This window comes from Caretta caretta, chromosome 7, assembly GCF_965140235.1.
Source record: "Caretta caretta isolate rCarCar2 chromosome 7, rCarCar1.hap1, whole genome shotgun sequence".
Classification (NCBI taxonomy): domain Eukaryota; kingdom Metazoa; phylum Chordata; order Testudines; family Cheloniidae; genus Caretta; species Caretta caretta.
The window spans coordinates 99832008-99856198 of record NC_134212.1 but is presented as its reverse complement, the minus strand read 5'-3'; the positions used below and the strand labels follow the sequence as shown (position 1 = coordinate 99856198).

Below are 24191 nucleotides of genomic sequence, written 5' to 3'. Positions count from 1 at the left end.
GTAAAAGAAAATAGGGCAATGTTGTTAAACATCCAGAATTGTATTACTGTTGCTATTATGCACTCATAAAGAAACAGACCACTAATATATGTTTGGCAATAACAATGATATTGATGATTCATTATTATTCATCCTGAATATACTTACCATGGTGACCCTGGTACAGGAGTAGATGCCACAGGCTTGTTGCTATTTGATATGCTGTCGTCTTCATTTACTAGTTTCAAAGGATGATCCTTGACATAGAAAGACACAAAAATTAGTCAGCAAGTGAAACTGATGCTTAGGAGTGCTACTATTATATAAACAACTCTGTTTAAACTGGAGGTGGATTATTAAATCATCGTTATACCACTGGAGGCCATACAGACAACCATCTACCTCTAAACCAGCTACGTTAGATTGGAAAGAATACAAAACTGCCCTATTTGGAACGTTACACATGCAAAGCTCGAGAGAGAGAGTCTTCCATATACAGCACAGGTACCAGCTCACTTAAAATACTGTGTATAATTTTGTGCATTTCACCATAACTAGGATAGGCCACATCATCATCAGACAGAAGGAAACCAACCAACCATGTGGGTTGGGATACTCAGAAAGCTCAGGATCAGGTGGGGTTTTGGAACCAGAAGGCCAGCGAAAAGTGCAGAATGCTCTGAAGGAACATACAGGGGCAAGGAAAACTTGCACATCTGGACAGGTGTGAGGAAAAGGCTTGAAGGGAAGGAGTGCTAGTGTTTGTGCCGTGGGTTGGCAGCAAAACACTTCCGTTTGGCAGTGAAGAGCATATGGTTGCAGGAGGCAGTTTTCATGGTAAGCAACTGGAACTGCTGGAAGTCAGGCATCAGGGAGGTTGAGGGTGCTCTGCATAAGTTAATAATTCAGTCACTATTAGGAATAACACCTATTTGTAGACAATTTTGCATTACTTTGCTCAAGAATAATGCTGTTGAGAGTGATTCTCCACTGGCCTGTGTGTATGTTCTGACAACAGTTCTTATGCTACCAGCCATTGCACTGAGATTTTTGCCCTTTGGCTGGAAGCCTGGCATATGTAGACCTGTTAACTATTTGAAAATTGCAGACAGGCAATCTCCAAAACATTTATTTATCAGGTAGTCTGGAAAGCTAAAGGTAATAAGTGTTTTAAGCATTAAAAATCAATTTATATCAGTAGCTTAAAGAAATGAATGGAATGGAGGAAGGAGATGCTATGATAGCTCCCATACAGTGTCAATGCTTGAGAGGATGATATGATTAAAAAATAATAAGCACATAGACAGAGCTCTTAATCTTCAAAGTGCTTTACAAATTGTAAGCATTCAATAATGCTTTTGAGAGCCAGTGCAGCACTCTGGATCAGCTGCAGAGTCTGAGGGATGATGGACGTAGACATTATGATTGCATAAAGGTGCTGGGGGAAGGTGGGATAGGAATGGGAGTGGAGAGAATGAAACACACTGAACAGTGGCACTTGCTATACCTTTCCAAAAGGTTGAGGGTGCTCTCTGTGCAGCGCTGCCTTACTGGGGAAACTGGTGGGGCAGGGAGAAAAGAGAGGAGGAGAAGAGGCTGGCCACACATATCACCTTTGAGTTGTGTGACCCTGCCAGGAATGGTCTCCTCTTGTTCTCAAAGGGACTAAGCGGACTCATTATTGTTACCTACACTGTGGAGGTGCTGGAGGGTGAGGTGCTGAGTATAAGGAGGGTGAGGTGCTGAGTATAAAGGTAGGACTGTCCCATGCCAGCACAGTCATTACAGACATGAATCTCTAATTTGGCCCTAACAGTTTAATCTCCATATTGTCTTCATGAGGAAAGTAAGTCTTTCTACATATCTTAAAAGACTTTGATTCAGGCCCTATATCATAGAATCATAGGACTGGAAGGGACCTTGAGAGGGCATCTAGTCCTGTCCCACACACTCATGGCAGGACTAAGTATCATCTAGACTATCCTTGACAGGTGTTTGTCTAACCTGCTCTTAAAAATCTCCAATGATAGTGATTCCACAACCTCCCTAGGCGATTTATTCCAGTGCTTAATCACCGTGACAGTTAGGAAGTTTTTCCTAATGTCCAACCTAAACCTCCCATGCTGCAATTTAAGCCCATTGCTTCTAGTCCTATCCTCAGAGAGAAATTTTTTCTCCCTCCTCCTAGTAACAACCTTTTATGTACTTGAAAACTGTTATCATGTCCCCTCTCAGTCCTCTCTTTTCCACACTAAACAATTTTGCATTAGAAACCCAATTTTTTCAATCTTCCCTCATAAGTCATGTTTTCTAGACCTTTAATCATTTTTGTTGCTCTTCTCTGGACTTTCTCCATATCCTTTACAATCCACTGAGAAAGAATTTGGGTATAAAAAAGCTACACAGATACTACATATGTACAATGCTAGTGTTGCTGTTAATCTCTAATCTTACATTAGATAAAAATTTAATGAACATTAACAGTTGTAATCCATATATATAAAATTACCATCTTTATGTAATGATCTCATTAATTATCTTTAAGAAGGGGTAAAAGTATATTAATTACATACACAGAGGATATCAAATTGGGAAGTGTTGCAATGACAGTGAGGTAGGGGCCTAAAAATGAGTCCTCATGCACTTCTCTCTCATGGCTTGTGGACGTTTCTGCACACACATCTGGAGTTTGGGGATCTCTAGATGCTTGATAGCTGGGGCCTTGGAGATCCTGATTCTCCAAGTCATTTAAATGCGCAAATAAAGGGACAAAAAGAGCTGGTCTCTATTAAAGTGCTGCCTTAATGTCTCCTCTCCTTCACTCCCCAGCACTATTTAGAATGTACAAGGTTACAAAACTGAGTGAGAGATTGGATGAGTAGATAGAAAGAAAGTCTCCCACAATGTCTGTGAAACTAAAACACTGTCAGAATTATAGGGAACTCTATTCTTCTCTTTAGTTTTCCATCAGCTGAGTTTCACACATAGACATACCCCACACCCACTCACTCATGCACAAACATAGACAAGTAAATAATAACAAAACAACAACAAGTAGTCTGGTGAGGAAGAAAGACACAGATTCTTATTTCTGTATTTAAATACTTAGGAGGCACTCAGATGCTACAGTAAAGGAGGCCATATATAAAGTACCACAATGGACAGATTTGACAGAAACCTCTAGAAAAATAGAGAGTAGGGAACAATCCTGTCTTGACAGGAAGAGCTCCAGATCCTATGATAGTCCTTTACTCACTCTGATTTCTGCAGTTCAATTTTTTTAAAATGAGAACAAAATCCATAATGAGAAACAGACCTTATCCTCATCATTCTCTGTTGGCTTGCTTTTCCTGTCGGTATGCAAAATCAATGTTGGTGGGCAGGAGGCTCTGCTTGATTCTTTGCCTTTATCTGTAAGGGAAATATATATATAGATATATATATTTAAATTCACAATAAATATATTCGTAATTACCCACCGAGATAGCTCAAGAGTTTATATTCTATCACTTGGGAGCTTCGAGTTTAGCTGTAAAGACAGAGTCCCCATTAGGGAATAAGCTGGATGGTGAGACAAAATGTTCCATTATTTAAAAAGAGTGATTGTGGTGTTTGATAGAAGTGATCTATTCAGTTTCCAAGAGTATGTGGCCACATCCCAGGACCTGCTTGAATCCACTTTGAGGTGTTGGGGTGAAGGTGCACTAAAAATGCTAGGTCAGGGATAGAACAATGAGCCTGTAGTGCTGGAAAATATAGTAAATATAAGCATTCATGAGCTGGCTTGACTATGTGTTTATGAATTCCATCCTAGGACATCATCCAATTCATGACAGCATGTTTTTTCTAGAACAAGAAATATGGAGAACTCCATGGAGATCTGAATCTTCTCCTACCTACCTCAAAACTCTCTCCCCACACATAAGGAAAGGAATATATTACGTTACAAAATGTTGACATAAATTCATACATTTTACTGTGATACATTCAAACACACTGTAACTAGCTGATTATTTATTGTACTGTAGTCTCCATCCTGCTCCTATGGAAGTCAATGGCAAAACGGTCTTTGACTTCTACGGAAGCATGATCAGAGCTTGTATTTGTCCTTAGCTGCTTAGAGCATGGAAGAAGCTGGAAAATCTTTTGGAATTTCATTTGTCTCCAAAGTTTGTTGGGCTATCGTCTCCTCAGTACAGTGAAAACTGTTTTAAGCAAACATTTAAGGGACTGACTGAAGTCTGGCTTCTTAACAGAAGTGGTCTAATATATGGAGTATAAAGATGCATTCAATAAGTTTGGGGATATCTTAAAGTTGTTCTTTAAGACAGGAGGTTCATAATGAGTGTGGTCTTCAGTACTACAGATTTCATTCTATTTACTGCTGTGTACCTTGTGTTATTAATCAATTACACCCAAGCAATGTGACTGCAAACTGGGTGTAAAATAATGCCATATCAGAATAGCGCATCTTACACTCACTTTGTATAGGGGCAACCGGCAACATAAGGAGCGCAGGGGGTGGAGAATTAGCCCCTGACTTGTGGGATAAAAAGTGTTCAAAATGGAGGATAGGACACTTTGGCTCTTTCCTACAATACTATTTTGCCACTCAGTGAAGACAATGAAGTTACACTGGTAAGTAGCAGAGTGGAAAGCCAGGCCTACGCACACATGCACAAATTTCACCCTGTTTATGGACAAATTTAGTTCCAGAAAAGATAAGATCTGGACTATTTTTGATCCTTAAAAGAGAATGTCTCTCCTCATTCTCCTTTCCCTGATATGTCTATTTATTGATTCCTTCATCATTAACTTGCACTCAGTAATCACAATTTTTTGGATGTGATTCTCTTCTTACTTCCAGTAGCTTTAACCTTTGAAACTCAATTGACTTAATTGGAATTACCCCAGTGTGAGTGAGTGAGTGAGTGGAGATTCATGCCCTGTATACTGTATTACAAAATCTGGATACAGGATTGCCACGTTTTACTAGAAATTTTTAGCAGTAAAGGTGATTAACCACTGGAATAAACTACAAAAGGAAGTGATGGCTTCTCAATCTTTGGATGACTTCAGATCAAGATTGGATGCCTATATGGAAGATATGCTTTAACCAAACACAACTTATTGGGTTCAATGCAGGGATGAAATTCTAGGGTCTGTGATACACAGATCAGGAGATGATCTAATGCTTCTTTCTGGCCTTAAAATCTACTAATCTAACAAATGGACCCCACACCAGGAAGTTCAGATCTCCAAAGTTCAGGGATATTTAGCTGTAAGGTTTCTCTGTTTGGAATCCTCCACTACATCACACCAAGCAGTGATGATGTTTCAACATACAAAAGTTAAAATTTCCTGCAGTAGCATTTACATACAAAATAAACATTACCATATTTTCCTGAATTTCATAGCTGAAGAGCTCTGATCACATGACAGCCCTGTACAAATTATCAAAAGGAGAACTGGATCATGCAGAAATGAATCTTCTTACAACTCTTTGGGACTATAGTGCATCTGAGAGCCCTTGGCAAATATTAAGCCTGCTTCACAATGAGATAGCCATTTTCTGTTTTGTCACTTACTAATATTAACAGATTGTTCATAGTCCAAGCAATAGCTTATACTTGAACTCTCAAAGAGATCTGTTAACACTATAACATAAAGATGAAGAGATGCTTCCGTCTTAGATCCAGCTTGGTGGGATGAGGGCAATCCACAAGGGCATTCCAACACCCTCGTTGCCAACCACCTTAGCTTGGAATCCAGGAACGGTTGTCAATCTGCAAACTATATTCTCTTACTTTTGTTCAGTATCTTACAAAAGGTATATTTGCAATAATTATTGGAGAATTCATGATAAAGTATGATTATTGCAATGCATTATAAAGCAGAACCACATACAAGAATACTACACACAAATAATATGGATGTTACTCAGAGTCCAGAGTGTGAACATGTTAGCAAGCATATAACAGAAAACAAAGTGACACAAACAAGCATACACAACAAAATTCCAGTCTGACCATTACTCTCCTAGTAAGGGAACAGACACATTCTCCTTTTATCTATGATTTCTCCAGTGAAGTCTTCCCATTGGCATTCTATTTATAGTTGGCATGGCAACACCCATTTTTTCATGTTCTCTGTGTATATATATCTTCCTACTGTATTTCCACTGCATGCATCCGATGAAATGAGTTTTAGCCCAGGAAAGCTTATGCCCAAATAAATTTGTTAGTATCTAAGGTGCCACAAGTACTTCTCTTTCTATTTGCCTATTCACAGGAAGAATGACTCCAGCCACTGCTAGTGTGCTTCCCCTCAGCACACACTTCTCAAAATCACAGTACAACCATTATTTTGTACATAAATGAAGAGGTAGGAGAACCTGATTTTTAGATTCATCTCACTCACACTGCTTTTGCTTAACATTGTAAAATGAGATTAGAGCTGCGAACAGCCTGTCTGACATAACAGCCTCTCACAGATCCCTTCACCCAAATCTAAGGGCTTGCATCCCATACTTCTAGGAAACAAGCAGCTTGAAGTTTCCCCCAGACTGTATTAAAGCCATGATGAACGAGAAACATTTTTTTAAAGAAAGCGAACACCACTCTGGAGAAAAAGTGCTGGACGCATGTAAATATTTGACACTGCTCCGCCAAAGTGAAAATATATATCATAGGGGATGATGGAGAAATCACTTTTCCAAAAAGGATTTGGATTAGGTGTTCTCTTGTTAAATGTTATGCGTAATCAGGAGGAAGACTGAATACATTTATCAATTGATTTCCCCATTAGAGTAGGGAAGAGTGCAGAGTGGCTATTACATATCCAAATAATCTCTAAATATATTTTCCTACACTAGACACCTGTCAATACTGGATCCAAGCATTAAGGGCAAGATTCATATCTAGTGTAACACAATGAAGTCACACCTGGCATGAATTTGACTGTAAGTGTTTCCAAATTATGTTTCACCATATTTAATTTCTCAACATGCGAATCTCACATACAGAAAGTTTCCCAAATCAAAAGGAACACCACAGTGATTCTGGTAGATGAAACTTCAAACATGCTGAGAAGGAGGCTGTGGTGTGCATATATATGTAACTGAAGAGAGATGTCTTGTTAAGGAGTGGCATCCTGGACTGATGCATGACTATGCTTTTTGTGTTTTGGTTCTATTGCTGACTGTAATGGAGTGAGTCATGGGGCTCTCTCTCCCCACCACTCACAACTCTCTCTTCTGAAGACTTTATTTTTGTTTTTATTGTTTGTCCTTTTCCTTAATCTGTAGTAAAAGTTCTCATTAGATTGAAAAATATGTTTTGGGGAAAAAAAGATTAAAAAAACCCTTCAAAACCTGTTTGTGAACAGGACTAGAGAGAAGTGACGTTTGACAATCCAAGCTGACTCTCACCATCATTAGAGAAATGTGGAGGATGCACTTAAGAGGACCTAATCCAGACTCAACTCTGATATTATGTTATCACTGTTGTTAACACCTCTGAAATCTTTCTCAAGGAAGATGATTTGCAATTTCTTCTGAATTGTTTCACAAAGTCATTCCTGTCCATTAGCTCTGCTCCATGATATCCTTCAATTAGTCAGATTCTCTCTTCAGTGTCAGTCTCAGAGCCAACTTCTGGTTGTTTGTTTTCTCTTTATTTTCAATACCACAATAGGTTTAGTTCTCTGCCTGGTATTTTACCAGTGAAATCCCAGATGTTCACCTATTTATCTGAAACTGCAGAAGCAATGGACAAACAAAATGTACTTTCATAAATTCCTCCCCCAATGATAGGGATTTTTAAATTAAATATTCTCAATATGCCTGCAGAAGAAGCTGGAGAAATTTCCTTTTGTAGTAGATACTCCTTTAACAGACATTGATTTTGCTGCAACTTCAGAGGCGTGTGGGTTAACCTGAGTACTCAGGGCTTTTTACACACAAAATTGGCTCTGATGCTGTGCCTATTCTAGCACAGAATAACTTATTCAATAGCTCTCTGAGGGCTAACGCTCGTATAAAATATAACATGTCTAAGTACTCCTTGCTTTGTGGATTTCCACAAACTCTGATGCTCTTGTCGTGAAATAATCCCTGTATGGAAAACAGAATTATTTCATGACAGAATAGTCAAGACACTAGATGACTATAAAGGTAAACTAACTAAATACTCCTAATTACATAATTATAATCAGAAGCAAGAAAACGTGAGGCAAAATCTTTTGTACATGGATGCCTAATAAAATGGGGATTGTGGTTTTTTTCCTCACAGTTTAGGGGGAAATCACAATAGCCCTTCCTCCAGTTCTTGCTTCTGACTTGGATGATCCAAGGAAGAAGCTATTTTATGTTTTATTTATTTATTTAGTATTGATCACTCTTCTGGTTTCAAAATTGGTCAACAGCTCTTTGATTCTTATTCATATTTATTTATATATATCGTATATATTTATAAGTTTGTGTGAGTAGCTCAAAGGAAAGAAAGAAAGCATTAGTAAGTTTAAATAGTCACAGTTGTAATTTAATTGGTAAATATAATAAATTCACTTGGTACATATATGAAATATTGTTGCATATGGGATGGAACACTTAACTCAGCATATCCTCAACATCTTGTTCATAGACCTGAAATTGCACGAACTAATCAAATGAGATACACAAAGACATGACTACATCCCAAGCAGCTAAGACTGGGAGCACGTATGATTACTAAATTTCTGCTGAGATACTGACATTGGTGAATGGTGACAGAAAATGGAGGCCTACAAATTCAGTCAAGGGAATTGTATTTTTGTATATATGGGCACCTAACCTTCCCTCCACCCAAATATCTCCCACTCCTGACAGAATCCTGGCACTGGTGCAATATACTTAAATGGAAAATATGTGACTGCACTCTTCTGCAGGTAGGATTACACACATACTCACAAAGCACAATGATTTTGTGTGAAAGAAATAAGAGGGAATTGAATGTTAAGCAATAAGTATAGCTTCAAGTCCTTTGTGTCTCTCTCTCTTTTCTTCTGTCAGAAGTAACCTGGTTGTTACATTCCACATATATAGCCAAATGTAATGCTTTTCCTTGTGGAAAGGAGGAATTGAAAAGCTTTAAAATGTCCCCAAATTCTATAGTCCTACTCATGGGAATGGGGTGGTGGGAAGTATGATCCAGGATGGTAACATTCAAGATTAGAATTTTTGGGGGGGTGTGTGAGCAAGATTGTATGTTTTTCTAGAATTATTTTGTGAAAGTTCTATGGTCTGGGTTCTACAGAAGGGCAGACTAGGCAAATAATCACAATGGTCCCTTCTGACCTTAGAATCTATGAATCATCTCCTGCTTTCTTACCCATTCTGAAGTTCTCCCCTTCTAACTATGGGAGAATCAAAAGCCAAGATAATTAAATTAGGTCCCATGCTCGCTTTTTAAAGATTTTCATAGGAACATAAGAATTGCCATACTGGATTAGACCCAACGTCCATCTAGTACAGGATCCTGGTTCTTAGAGTGGCCAGCTCCAGATGCTTCAGAGGAAGATGTAAGATGGCCCTCCTCCCCTAGGTGACAGAGATGGGATGACCTGCCTCTCACATGTTTCTCATCCTGTCCTCTAACAGTTGGATCTTGGCTTAAGTCCTAAAACACAAAGTTTAATATCCCTTCCAAAATTTGTTGCCATTAATTATAATTCTGGATATTGTTGATATCCATATAAATATCCAACTGTATTTGAATCTTCAAGATCATCTCTAAAGGGATGGTTGGTAACAGATTGCCAGTGAAAGATACTTAGGTATCTATTCCCCCTTTGTTCCTTTAAAAATCGCCCCGTGTATCATCCAATTAGAGAACCGATATAACAATACATGATTTAGCTGACAAATCATATACAAAAAACAGAAGATTGTGAGAACAGAACACTTACATGAATCCTCCCAGGAAACAGGTCATAAGCAATCACAATAAAATACGTGTCATGACCCATGGGTCTCAAACCTGGGCCCACAAGTTTCATGGGAACAGTGACTCTCCAACCTTCTGCCTGACAACAGCTTACCTGGGACCCATGAAGCCCAGCTCTATTGTAAAGTTCCATCCCTGAGGTCCAATTGGTGGAGTCCCAGAGCAGCTGATTGGCCCACTGGCCCCACTTAAGCCAGCAGCAGGAAAAGGAAGCTATCTGAACAGTTCTAGACTGTATGCCTCATGCTTCCTGCTCCTGCTACCCATTCCTGCTTCCCAGACTTGACTCCTGGCATCCAACTTGTGGTTCCCAACTTCCAGTTTGTCTCCTGTCTCTGACCCTCTGGTATCCTGACCTGGCCTGATTCTGGTTCCCAACTTGTGATTCTGATCTCCAGTTTGCCTCCTGCATCTAACCTTCTAGCAGCCTGACCCAGCTGACTCTTGACTCCTGTCCTGAGACTGTGGACTCTGGCTCCAAGTACTAGGTCTGCCCACCCATGACCCACTCCAAGTGCTAGGTCTGCCCGTGTGAGAGACCACATGTGACAATACGTTTACACAATACATTTGCAAAACAGTTTTGAATAGTGAAGGAATTCAACATTCTGACAACAGACCATTCATGAACAGGAAAAGGGCTAATTTCACCAGACACATTGCATGTTTCACTGATTTTAAGGCCAAAAGAAATCCTCAGAACCCTCTATTCTAACTTTCTGTACAGCATAGGACATAGAATTTCAGCCAAGTGATCCTTGCATCTGACCCAAGAAATTGCAGTAGAACTAGAGCACAGCTAGCTGAGAATTATTCTTTCAGCTCAAGTCTTGTTGAACTAATGAAGCAGCCTATGAACTAGAAAAACAATCCATTAGAATTGGATTTGTCAAATAGGAAAGTAAGGTTTAGAGAAGCCACTCTACACAGTGGGAAAGAAGCCTGAGCTGCAAAAATGGGGAATCTTAACAGAGCACCTCGAAGATTTATCTTTTCTACTGAAATGAAGGATATCAAACAAGATGCATGTTTACCCTCTCTTCCAGTTGGTATACTTCTCTTCTACAGTTCTTCTCCTTTTAATCAATTCCTTTCCCGCTTCAATTTGAAATAACTGTATAAAATATTCCACAGTATACACTAATGATGCCATTATATATTTTCAGCATAATCAGACATTTTTTTAAAAATTATCATCTTAATTAACAATGATATACTGCTGTAGTTTCTTTACTGCCACCTACTGGTATACTGGAAACTGTGCAAAAACAATGACTGGTTTCTCCAACTTGTTGCAGATTGAGTTGAATGAATAATATATTTTTAAAGTGTAAAAGTAAAAGTTGTATCAGCAACATTATTTTGGTTGCTAATAGTATGTGCTAATGTCTGTACACGTTATTAAAAATAGGACCATACTGAGCTACGTATTTAACCAAGAGGGGAAAACAAACCCAAGTGGGAAAGGCAGCATTCATGTGAATGCATGTTATTCCTATCATTTATGTTAATTAACTGTAATGATTCAGGGCCATATCCTCAGTTGGTGGTAAAGCAGGAAAGCATGAATGAAAACTATAGAGTATGTCCTATTTACACCATCTTATATGCTGACCCTCAGATACGAGATTCCTTAGACAGCATTATTATCATCCAGTTCTTGCATCTATAAAGCCATATATATTATTTCCCTTCCCACATCTCTTCTCTCATTTCATCATACTACCCCTCTCACTCCCTGGATCCTTCCTACACTCTTTTGCAAGACAGAAGAAAAATAGTTCAAGCTAGTCTCTAGGCTGTAATTCAGCCCTTTGCTAATTCTTGTTGACATGCTATCTTCCACTCTATGCTGACTTCCAAGACAATATCCAGTTTAACATAGTGGTCCTAATTTTCAAAGTTTTCAGTGGTGTGGGCTCAGGGTATCTTTTAGATCACCTAAACTTCTGGGATGGGGACTGTTGTGGTTAACAACTCTGCTTCTCAGGTGCAACAGGACTTTCTACCACAAGGATAACACTCATTTGTGAAGGAGATAGAGCTTTCCTGTAGGCCGGTCAGACTGTGGAATTAACTCCTCCAGGAATGAAGGGCTATCACAAACCTCACCATCTTCTGTTTTAAGTACAATACATACATTTTTTAAACACATAAAACTTTACTAAAATAAAACACTACACCGAACACCCAATTCTTCCCCCAGGAAGAGGGGGAGAGAAAGAACAAACTACATGTGACAGCTGTTAGTCACATTATTTAATACACTAGAGAAAGGTACTCAGATACTGCAGTGATGATAGTGGTATAAGAAGCTATGTAAAACAGAATAGATTAGCACAGAATAGAATAAAATAGTTCCCAATCCCAACTGCTAACAGAAAATTTAGAGATATAGCTCATTTTGATAAAACATATCTGCCCTAATGATTTTAAAGGTATTTCTAGAATTTAGATGGGGCTTTACCAGTTGCAATCTAGTTCAAATAACTAAGCATACTGTATTTGTATGCCATCAGTGATAGATCACTTCTCTTAGTAAGTCTAATAAATGAATGAACTTTTCAGAGGACCATCTCTCTTGTTTTAGCATTGACTCAAGAAAGTGAGTTTTATTATGCTGTGACTATCACCTTTGTAAAATCCCTTAATTAGAGTTATATTTTGACAGAAGGTGTCAAGGTTCCTCCCCCACTCTGAACTCTAGGGTACAGATGTGGGGACCTGCATGAAAAACCTCCTAAGCTTATCTTTACCAGCTTAGGTCGAAACTTCCCCAAGGTACAAAATATTACACCCGTTATCCTTGGAATGGCCGCTACCACCACCAAACTAATACTGGTTACTGGGGAAGAGCTGTTTGGACGCGTCCTTCCCCCCAAAATACTTCCCAAAACCTTGCACCCCACTTCCTGGACAAGGTTTGGTAAAAAGCCTCACCAATTTGCCTAGGTGACTACAGACCCAGACCCTTGGATCTTAAGGGCAATGAACAATCCTCCCAACACTTGCACCCCCCCTTTCCTGGGAAATGTTGGATAAAAAGCCTCACCAATTTGCATAGGTGACCACAGACCCAAACCCTTGGATCTGAGAACAATGAAAAAGCATTCAGTTTTTTACAAGAAGACTTTTAATAAAAAATAGAAGTAAATAGAAATAAAGAAATCCCCCCTGTAAAATCAGGATGGTAGATAGCTTACAGGGTAATTAGATTCCAAAACATAGAGAACCCCTCTAGGCAAAACCTTAAGTTACAAAAAAGATACACAGACAGAAATAGTTATTCTATTCAGCACAATGCTTTTCTCAGCCATTTAAAGAAATCATAATCTAACACATACCTAGCTAGATTACTTACTAAAAGTTCTAAGACTCCATTCCTGTTCTGTCCCTGGCAAGAAGCAGCATACAGACAGACACAGACCCTTTGTTTCTCTCCCTCCTCCCAGCTTTTGAAAGTATCTTGTCTCCTCATTGGTCATTTTGGTCAGGTGCCAGCGAGGTTACCTTTAGCTTCTTAACCCTTTACAGGTGAGAGGAGCTTTCCCCTGGCCAGGAGGGATTTCAAAGGGGTTTACCTTTCCCTTTATATTTATGACAGAAGGAAAAGCTACTAATGGGCCATTAAGTGTTACTTGTGATGGAGGAAAAAAATCAGTATTATCTGTGTAGATTGTTGTACAGTGTTCTACAGAATATTTGTGCTGAATATAATCTTAATTAAAAATGTTCTAGTGAGTGAGGCTAGTGAATCTGTCATTACAGTACAGTAAAATCTGGATTAAATGCACTCGAGTTATCTGAAACTTTGTATTCTCTAAAACAGGGTCATACTCCCAAAGTCTATTAATCACATTCAAATTCTCCTCAGTTATAGAACCTCAATACTCTAATGTATTCACCTATCCCCCGTGACATTTGAATTATCACAGTTTTACTATATTTTTGCCTACAGACAATGTAGCTCCCCTCTGTCAATGACAGTCATGATAAGGAAAGGTATATTTAGTATTGGTCATTGAATGATTAAAATATGTATGGTTATGAAACATAATTACCAGAGAAACATAGCTGTACCAGACCAGATCTCACCGGTTTGTGCCTAGTCCCTGATCTTACTAATATAAAAACATATGACTAACTTTATAGATGTAAGTACCCCAATTTACATAAGTCAATGGAACCATTCACATACATGAATTTAGTCACAAACTTCAGTCTTTTTCAGAATCAGGGCCCTTTTTTGGTACCTTGGCTACCACAGTGGCAAGTACTTGATGTTTCAGGGAAAAATTCACTCAGAGCACTAGCTCAGTTATGCAACAGTGTTCTGTGGGGAAAAGAAGATGTTACACTATATCTTCCCTTTTGTATCTCCCCAAATTATATGCCCGGCATGAGAGTTGATAATCCTTGTGACATTTTGACACTTGGACGTGTGGTTGCAAATGTTAAAAGATCTATTGCTTTTTGGATTCCCCCAAACTATTTGCCCATGGCAGTGAATTTCCACAGATTAGTTACACACTGTGTAGGAAAGTATTTCCTTCTATCCATTTTAATTATTTGCCTTTAGAGATCACTTCATTTATGCATTTCCACAAGGTCTGAAAATGTTCAAACTTGGCAACAATATAAAGAACTACTTTAGTACAGTCAGAATACACAAAGTGCAGCACAGCACAATTACCGCCCTAGCTAGATGATACATATATGATACATTGCACCACTAAGAAAGATAAATCTAGTTCCCCGGAAGGTTTATGTTTTGTTTTGTTTTATAAAGATTCAAATTCTGACCTTTTTAGGGATGTTTTCATCTCAGGGTAGTTTTCTCTCCCCTTTGTTCTGTATCTTGCACAGATGGGAACTTTTAAAATGGAGGCTCCTCTGACTCCTTTACAAACACCTCACAGTGATATACTGCTTTCCCTCTCTTTGCTTCTTTCTAGAGTCCAGGCAGGCAAGGTCCAATAAGCTCCAGCACACTTTCAATGGAAAGAAAGGGAGATCTATAGATGGAGTTTCCCTACCACATATGGATGGATCGGAGCCGGGGAGAAAGGGAACAAAATGGTCCACAGGTAGGTGTAATCTAATATTTTATAGCCTAGAAGCCCTTTCAACAATCAAGAAACCAGTGCACAGTTCTTGTGCATGCCACCTTCTTCTATATTTCTTCAAACAGAAACTTTGATATGGCAACACACTGGAAGGTAAGAGATCTGGGTTCTCTGCTCTGTTACTGAGTCACTTTGTGACCTGGGGCAAGTCATTTCACCTTTCTGCGAAATGAGGACAATCATGTTTACCCACCTTGTAAAGCACTTTGAGATTAGTGGATGAAAGGCCCTGTATAATTGTGAATTGTTATTGCTTATTGTTATTAATTTGATTTTTCCACTGAAGACAAAGACCACTGAAAGTGCTAACCTGTAGTAACCCATGGAAATACTGTTGTGTCACCTTGGATAATATTAAAGAATAACTCATGGCATGGCTTTCCTTCAGTGAAATTACCAGAAAATCAAACAAGAAAAACTGGGAAAGATGAATGAGTTTAAGAAAAAACTGGAAGCAAAAGTATAATGCTCATCTTATTTACATTACATGGGTAAGTGGAAAAATATGATTGGTTTTCTACACCTATGACATTTCAATGAGCCTGGTGCAACAGTGCTCGTTTGATTGAGGAAACCTATTGAACAAATGTCATACCAGACTTACAGAAAATATTGATAGTCACAAAAAGGCTCTATACAATCAAATCACCAAACATTATTATGGATAAAATGGGGAGGTTGGTTGTTTTTCAGTCTGTCAATAGGAAGGTTATTAATGGGGTCTCAGAACAACTAGAGATCTTGTTACCCACCTGCAATTGGCTACACAACTACATTTCTGAAAGACTCTGAGTAAACTTTGATCTTACTTTCAATTCATTCCTTAAAAAGTATTAGAGTCTATTTATGCCAAAGAATTTGCTTTCAGTAAGGAAACATAACACAATTTAGCACAGTCCCCTCATTCTTAATGATTCACATACACGGATTTTTTGGGTCTCCGAGCAACATAACTGTGCAGGTAATGAAAGCAGCTAAACTTCTGAAGAGTAGATAATGACTGAAGAAAGACAAACACACCTGAGTTGAAATATATCAAAAAGGAAACACACACACACTTCTCTGAAGTTTTCCAAAATATATCACAATGAAAATATGACTAATGCCTGAAAACTGTGTGTCTACATGTGTAAGAAAGACAGACAGAGAGAATATTCAGTGCAATCACAAATAAATCAGAAGATCTTTTTTGGGGACAGATGTAACAAGAAAACAGGCAACTCTCCTCTTCAGGGGAACCTATTATTCCATTAATGTATTTGTGTAGAACAGCGCATAATTATCAATTCCATGGGACAAACCTTCAGCCCAGCCTACTTCTGACCTTAATTTTTATCCCGGGTGTATTTTACCAACACAATTTAGATGACTTGAACATGGCTGCACCGTAATTTCTGAGCATGAAAAAGTAGATCAGCTGCTGAAATGTGACCATGTCTTTCTACAGCTCCTAGTGCAACACATTTTTTGTGCTAATATTGCTTAAACATAAGAGATCTGATATAATTATACCAGGACTAGAAATTATTAATTCTTGAATAGGCCTCAGTATTTCTCAAAAAAATATGCCCAAGAACATGTGCTTACCAACATGTCCAAGGGGTAGGGGAGGTGGGGGGGGGAGCTGCAACCACTTTCTCTTCCTTTATGCTAGACAGGGGAGGGGAGTTCCTGAAACTTTTTTCTGTTGTAACACGGGTTCAGGATATGGACAAGCCGGAGAACCTATGGCTTATATGTTCTTCCAGCATCTTGAGGTGCCTCAGCTCAATTCACCCCCTCATTCTAATAAGGAAGAGAAATCACTTTGCTTAGTCCAAAATCAGTCATCCTCCACTAAAGTGCAACTGTATTCATGGTCAGGCAGTCAGTATTTCACGTAGTTCGGAAAACATAATTACAATTTCACATCAACTTCCAGTCTCCATTTAACCATGACTTGCCATGTGTAAAAGTGAATTGAGACAAATCCTTAAGGCTCTCTCACACGTTTGGGAAGGACCAGTTCCCCTCCTTCCAGCCACATCCTTTCACCTACAAACACATGCACATTTAGATGGCTGTGGGCACAATACTTGGATCAGTGGGGCACATGCGGCTTCAGACAGTCTGACTCCACAGACCAACTATGACAAGGTGGTTATATTACATCTGCAATGCCTGTGAACACTACTGACGTGGAACATGGGAGGTCTCATGATGGCTCCAGAAATTAATCTTTTGCACCACCAAATGCAAAGCTGTTGCCAAGTGCCAGGCAGGGAAAACAGGATCTAAAATATTTTGAACAAGCTCATAAATAACCAGAGTAAATTCTGTAGCATTTGCACAGAATTTTTTTCAAAGTTTTGCATTACTATGCAGTATGGGAAACTTGATTTGGTTGCAAGTACACAAATGTGGAACATATGGTTTAGTAATATAATAAGTACACTGGAACATACACACACCTGTTAATGTCTGATCCATGAAATTGGTTGCCATGAAAGTCACAGCTGGCGTAGATACAGCAGCAACTCTGGTGACTTGCGTTGGCATCAAAGGAGTCATATGAGCATCCACTCTAGAAGCAGCACCTGCATACAGACAATAAGGAAAACATTACTTTTTTCCGCACTAGATACATTTACTAAAAATCTACTTTGCATGTGAAATCTAATTTTAAAATGACCTTATTCAGTTGTCATTAAATATAACTGGGCAAATACTTCAAAACATTTTTGTGAATAATCATTTGAATGTTTAAACTAATCTATTTTCACTGTGTTCATGCCCCTTTTTGTGTTTGTTCATAGAGACAGTGAATTTTAAGCAAATATTCGAGAGTAATCACAGAAGGTGATTCTGAATTAGTTCACATGGAACAGTTTTACCAGGAAACAAATTTTCAGGGATATGCTCATCCAATCAAGGAACAGAATACACCAAATAACCTATTTGCCCATCAGAACTAACCAACACAGCTCTATTTTCTAATATGGATTCCTCACAATGAACTGCTTCTGGACAAGAATTATTCTCCAAAATTATTTGGCAAATGATTTAAAACAAGAGTACATCCAAGAAAATCACAATTTTCTCACACAATTCAAAAAATGAAAAAGTCTAAATGAATCATATACAATATTTATGATGAATTAGTCACTGTCGCTCAGCTCTATTGCTAAATCTATGCTAATTAAAACTGAGCTACTTAGTCTTTAAGATACATTTCAATTTAGAGCTACTGCAAAATTCATTGTTAAAATTTAAGCATTAATTTTGAGCTATGTGTGAGTTTACTCATATAATGTCTACTCTCGCCAAGCATGATGCAATATGACCAGATTTTTCCAGTCTTTTGCTTCATTGAATAGTATAACTGTAGTTGGGGTAGCTGTCAACCCCTGTTTTTCTATGTTATACAGTAGTTCGTGGGGAATATTTCTGTAGTACTTGCTCTTTGTTGTAGCAGGAATACACAAACATTCCATAAAAACTCCATAAACACACTTGGAGTCTTTTGAATCGCTGATTACAAGTTTTTGAGGGAAGGTTAATAAGCAAAACTATTAACAACATATAAAATATTGATCATACTGTTGACTATAACCACCAATTCACAAAATAAATGATATATCTTAAATCAGACTTATTCCTTAAAAACTACTATTTGTGACTGTTTATACCATTGGTGGCAACTCAATCTGGTATTTCTTATTCATATCTGAGATATAAATAAGCATATACAAAAATGTTAGGACTTTTACATGCTATAACTGGCACCACAAGTACTTTAGAACTCAGTTGTCAAAGATACATAATGCATCCTAGCCACAGACAATTGAAGAGACTTGGCATGTTCAAAGGGTCACACATCTTAGCATATATATCCCCTAACGGATTTTATATAAGCTGCTCATGCAACGAGAATAGAATAAACTACTCCTGTTCAAAGTCCAGTAACTCTCCCCCAGCTTTGATATTCAGGAGACAACAGTGAGATCTATTATTCGACTGAGAGACACTGCCCCAGAAAGTGGTGCAAGCCACAGTAATTGAATCACTTACACCTTTGGTAAACTCTGGGAATGTATTGTAGTGACCTATGGCAGAGCGATGAAGTGGGTGATTTGATCTGTAGGCTTTGTCCATCTCTAGTTTCTAAGGCACAGATTGTCCTCACCCAACAGAACTAACCAAGGGGAAGGGCTAGGACCAAGGGAAAGGGAAACATTGATTCCTGTTGCACAGTTTAAAATGATCCTGTCACAAATGGGGTTCTGGCTCCCAATAGGGATAAACTGCCTCTTTAAAAAAGGGTCTCTTTTACTTGTCACAGACTCTTCAACTACTGAAGGGGTTTCTACAGCACAGAGGAGTCTGCTAAAAACGTAATGCGTATTCAGGCTGCTTTAACTTTAATTGGTTTCCTGTTGGTGGGAACAACGCTTAACACCCATATCCACCTTTCAACATGGAGTCTGGGGACTATACCACAGAGGTGTCTCACCTGCACTCTGAAGCAGTGGAAGATCCCCATGCACAGACTTGGGCATGCATGATCTGGGCCCAGAATCTCTACAAAAGTACATCTCCAAGATCACTGACTAATATTTACTGTCTTTTCCAGTTAAAAGGTTATAAAGTTGCTAGTTTAATACATTGTTTCTCCTATTATCAATTACATTTTCCCAAATGAGCACTGAATTTTAGGCTATAAACCAGCACCATGAGGTCTACCTTGCTCACAGGTGAAGAGGATTTAAAAAACACAGTAAGTCATTTTAATGGTGCTCCATTTTTTATAAGACTTGATCTTTTACTGCAACAGAAGTGGCAAAAATGTATAATTTATTAAAGTAATAATGCTTTATAGAACTAGAAAGGAAAAGTTCTTATTAAGGGTTAAAATTACAAAGGAACCACCTAGGAAAAATAAACAAACAAACAAACAAACAAACAAACAAACAAATAAAAGCTCTGCCAAAAATGACAGGTACTTGAGAAAGTGCTAGGAGTTATTTAAGGCATTAAAAGGATGGGGTAGATTTTTTCAGTTCAGTGAATACTGCTGGTGATGCATTTTTACAATATAAACTACTATAAACCAGGATGGCTCCAAGACATCATAACATGGCACAGGATAGAGGTAAGGTGATTTAGTCATTTCAACTTTGTTTCATTTTTGTGTTGTGAAAGCAATGCAGATAGGAGTGGCACCAGCCCAGCAGGGATGCTTTCCAGCTCTAATTGACATCAGGAATACGGGACAATCATAGACCAAATGGGAGTCCAAATGTGCTGAAAGCATTGTGGAACTATCAGAGTTATTGAGGAGCAAGGATCTGAACCTATGTAGATGGATAGTTATTTTGGGATCAGAAGTGATGAGTATGCTGCTTTTGCTATTGGCACTTAAAACTACTGGCATATTAGTAGTACATAGTTTTGGAATACATAGTTTCCTTTAACCACAGAGTCAATTCCAGCCCTTCAACCTTCTGAGGTTGATAAATTGCATACTGTGCATGTGTGTACTCTGCACGAGGGACTTTCAGCTGAGATCTTAAAATGTGAGGCATGTCTGCTTCATGAGTACATTAATGATCTAATAGCACTTTTCTATAATAGTAGGAGTTGGGGCTGTGTTCTGTTCATGCTGTGCGGTGGTAATGGTGGGGTTACCTTCGGATCCAAAAGTAGCTGCATGTCAATGGCACTGTTTTTCGACATACCTTGGGAGCTAGTGCAGCAGGAAGGAAAGGGACTCTGCAAGTCTTCCATATGAAACAAAGATTTACATCAAACAGGATTCAAACAGGAGCAAAAAGCCTTAAATCATGCAATACATGGAAAAGGAATGCATTATACATTAAGGAGCACTTTTATCTTTGTATTGCGGTAGCATCCAAAGGACCACATCAGGACTGGCACCCCATTGTACTTAATGTTGTACTGACACACAAGTAAATGTGAAAAACACCAGTAGGAAAGGGTCCAGATGTTGTGATGGTAATAGAAATAAGATCACATGGTTGCATAGCTCATGGTGGTTCAAAATCATCTGAAATACTAAATACAATTAGCTATCCCTAACTGCTGTACAATCTAGCCATGCATGGTTGGCTGATTTCTTGTAGGCATCAGAACAGATGTGTGTCTTAAGGGATATGAAAGATGAGAGGGCAGTGGCATTGTGGACTAATCCAGGAGGGCTTTCCAAGCACAAGGGGAAGCATGGAATAAAGCAAGGAAATGATTGCGGAAGAAGCGGTCAAATGAACAGCCTAGGCTGGAAACGTTTGGCAGAGCAAAAGGGATAGGAGAGTCGATGATACCAGAAGACCTCTCTGGTCTGCTTAACCTCCTAACTAAAACAGTCCACAGTCTTCTTCCTGCTACCCTCATCCCTTTGGGAGAATAGTTGCCTGCTAGCAATTACCCTTGATGAGCCAGTAGGGGTTACTTGAGGGAAATGCAGAAAAGTTTAATTGCCAGCAGCTGTGGGAAACACTCCAGTAAAGAAGCATTTCATTATCCCTTCTTATTTTTAGTCATTACATCAGTAACAAGAAATTCCTACAAGACATCTGAGTAGCATGAGCAAGGAATCACTTTGCAATGTACTGTAATTAATTTAATACAGAGACACTAATGGAAGTCTCCAAAATAGATCATACGGAAGAGATTAATTAGATACCATAATAATAGGCACCTTAAATAGTGTTTTACTAAATATAGAAGCCTTTGAACTTGGCAATCGCTAACAAGATATCAAACCATTCTTCAGTTCGAGGAGATTCATGTGGTGATTACTTTTTTAAGGCCTGCCTCTGCTCCTATTGAAGACAATGACAATACTTATATTAATTTTTAAAAGAACAGGGTCTTAGAAGATAAATGTCAGAGTGGTAGCCGTGTTAGTCTGTATCAGCAAAAACAACAAGGAGTCCTTGTGGAACCTTAGAGACTAACAAATTTATCTGGGCATAAGCTTTTGTGGGCTAGAACCCACTTCATCAGATGCATGGAATGGAAAATACAGTAGCAGGTATAAATACGTGAAAAGATGGGAGTTGCGTTACCAAGTGTGAGTTCAGCCTAACAAGACAATTCAATTAACAGCAGGATACCAGGGGAGGAAAAATAACTTTTGTAGTGGTAATGAGAGTGGCCCATTTCAAACAGTTGACAAGAAGGTGTGAGTAACAGTAGGGAGAAATTAGTATGGGAGAAGTTAGGGCTAGCTTTTGTAATGACCCAACCACTCCCAGTCTTTATTCAGGCCTAATTTGATGGTGTCCAGTTTGCAAATTAATTTTGGTTCTGCAGTTTCACGTTGGAGTCAGGTTTTGAAGTTTTTCTGTTGAAGAATTGCTACTTTTAGTTCTGTTACTGAGTAACCAGGGAGATTGAAGTGTTCTCCTACTGGAGCAATGCCCCTCTGCATCAGGAATTATAACATTCAAAAATCAGTGGGAGAACACTTAGAACTCCTCGTTGTTTTAGAAGATAAAGTAGCTCTGAGGAACAACCACTGCTCACAAGGGTTCTACCATCTGAGTCTCAGGTGTCTCTGAATATATAAGAAATCTCCACAGAAGATCACTCATATAAGGTGTCCCTCTGTCTTACAAAGCCTTCCCACCATATCCTCTGACATATTGAGTAAAATCTTGTTTCACATTTATTGGAAAACCATTTCTTAAACGATAATTGCTATGATTTATACTACATAAGCATGTTCAGAAACTAAATATATAATATTTATTATAGAACAGGGGACGCCATTTTAGATTGTTTCCTTTAGCTTTGTAAAATAGTATTAATGATAACAAGGAGGAAATATTTTTCCTATCACTTTAAACAATTAGAGAAACAGGTTACAATGATATTCACTCTTCTAGACTCTTCTAATTTGGGTGAGGCAAGAATCAATATGTACATAATGAGTTTCTTGTTATCTCCCTTAGGAAGGAATAGACAGGAAAGGCTAGATAACCAGTTTGAATTTATTGAAAAGGGTCATTTTCAAGATAATGACAAGCTTCATTAAGAAAGTTAGAGAGAAAATGTCATGCTTTGTTCTCTCATATTATCAACATTTTAATATTTCCCTGTAATTTCCAGGCAGACTCTAGGAGCCAAATTCCCTGAAAGTCCATACTACACTATACTGCTGGGTTATTCCCTAGTGGCAGACCATATTCCAAAAGAGAAGGCTGTGGATGTGCAATGTAAACACTATATCTTATACTGAAATTGGAGCCACTGTCTGGAAAGTGGCTATGCCCAGTGTGGCCGGTGCATCAATTGATGGAGTAGTTCTACGGATATTCTCCCACCAGCACAACTCCTCCACAAACACAAGCCATTAGAACTGCTCCCTAATGGAAAACCCACGGAAGACAAGAGCAGAAATGATGCTTGCCTTTTGCCATGGAATTTATACCTCCCTGTACCAGTTTTTGCCTTTGACTGAGAGACATCAGAGTGGCTAGTGTCTATAGTATATATCTGAATTAACCCCAGACAGATGATAAAAAAAACATCTGAGTAACTGATGAAAGTCTAGTCTATGAAAAGAATATAGAAAGTCAAATTATTTTCCTGCTGGAAGGTTTGCAGCTGCTGGGTTTTTTTTTTTTTTGTTTTTTGTTTTTTGTTTAACATGAGAGTGAACTTAGTGTTCATTACAATTTACTGATAATGCTTGTGTTCCTCCACATAGCTTTGCCTAGGTTCTTCAATATTTACAATGACTTCCAATTATGATAACCTGAGTAGTGGTTCAATGATGTAGACGAATGGCAATTAAGATGAGACCACCTTTTTGCTTGTGAGCTAAGAAAGGGTTTGAACTCAGGTCTGATACATGTGGCCAATCCCACACCTCCACCATATGGAACTAATGCATTGATCAGGTGACCTTGACAGAGATAAGATATCATTTAATGTATATATTGGGCCTGATCCTGAACCTCTGAAGTTAATGGGAGCTTTGCCATTGATGTCAATGAGTGCAGGATTGAGCCCAGATCACCTGAAGTTTGATATCCTCTCTTCATTTATAGTTATTTCAACTTTGACACCCTCAAACCACAGATTTATATAAAAAAGT

At 38.5% G+C, this 24191-nt stretch overlaps 1 protein-coding gene across 1 annotated transcript in view; it reads right to left on the bottom strand.

Moving 5' to 3' along the window:
• Positions 1 to 24191, bottom strand: part of LOC125628866 (transcription elongation regulator 1-like protein) — a 243610-nt gene that overhangs the window by 60874 nt on the left and 158545 nt on the right. The window contains 3 exon segments of the mRNA XM_075130998.1: positions 148 to 236; positions 3296 to 3390; positions 17539 to 17664. Of these exon segments, the coding sequence (XP_074987099.1) occupies positions 148 to 236; positions 3296 to 3390; positions 17539 to 17664 (310 nt within the window).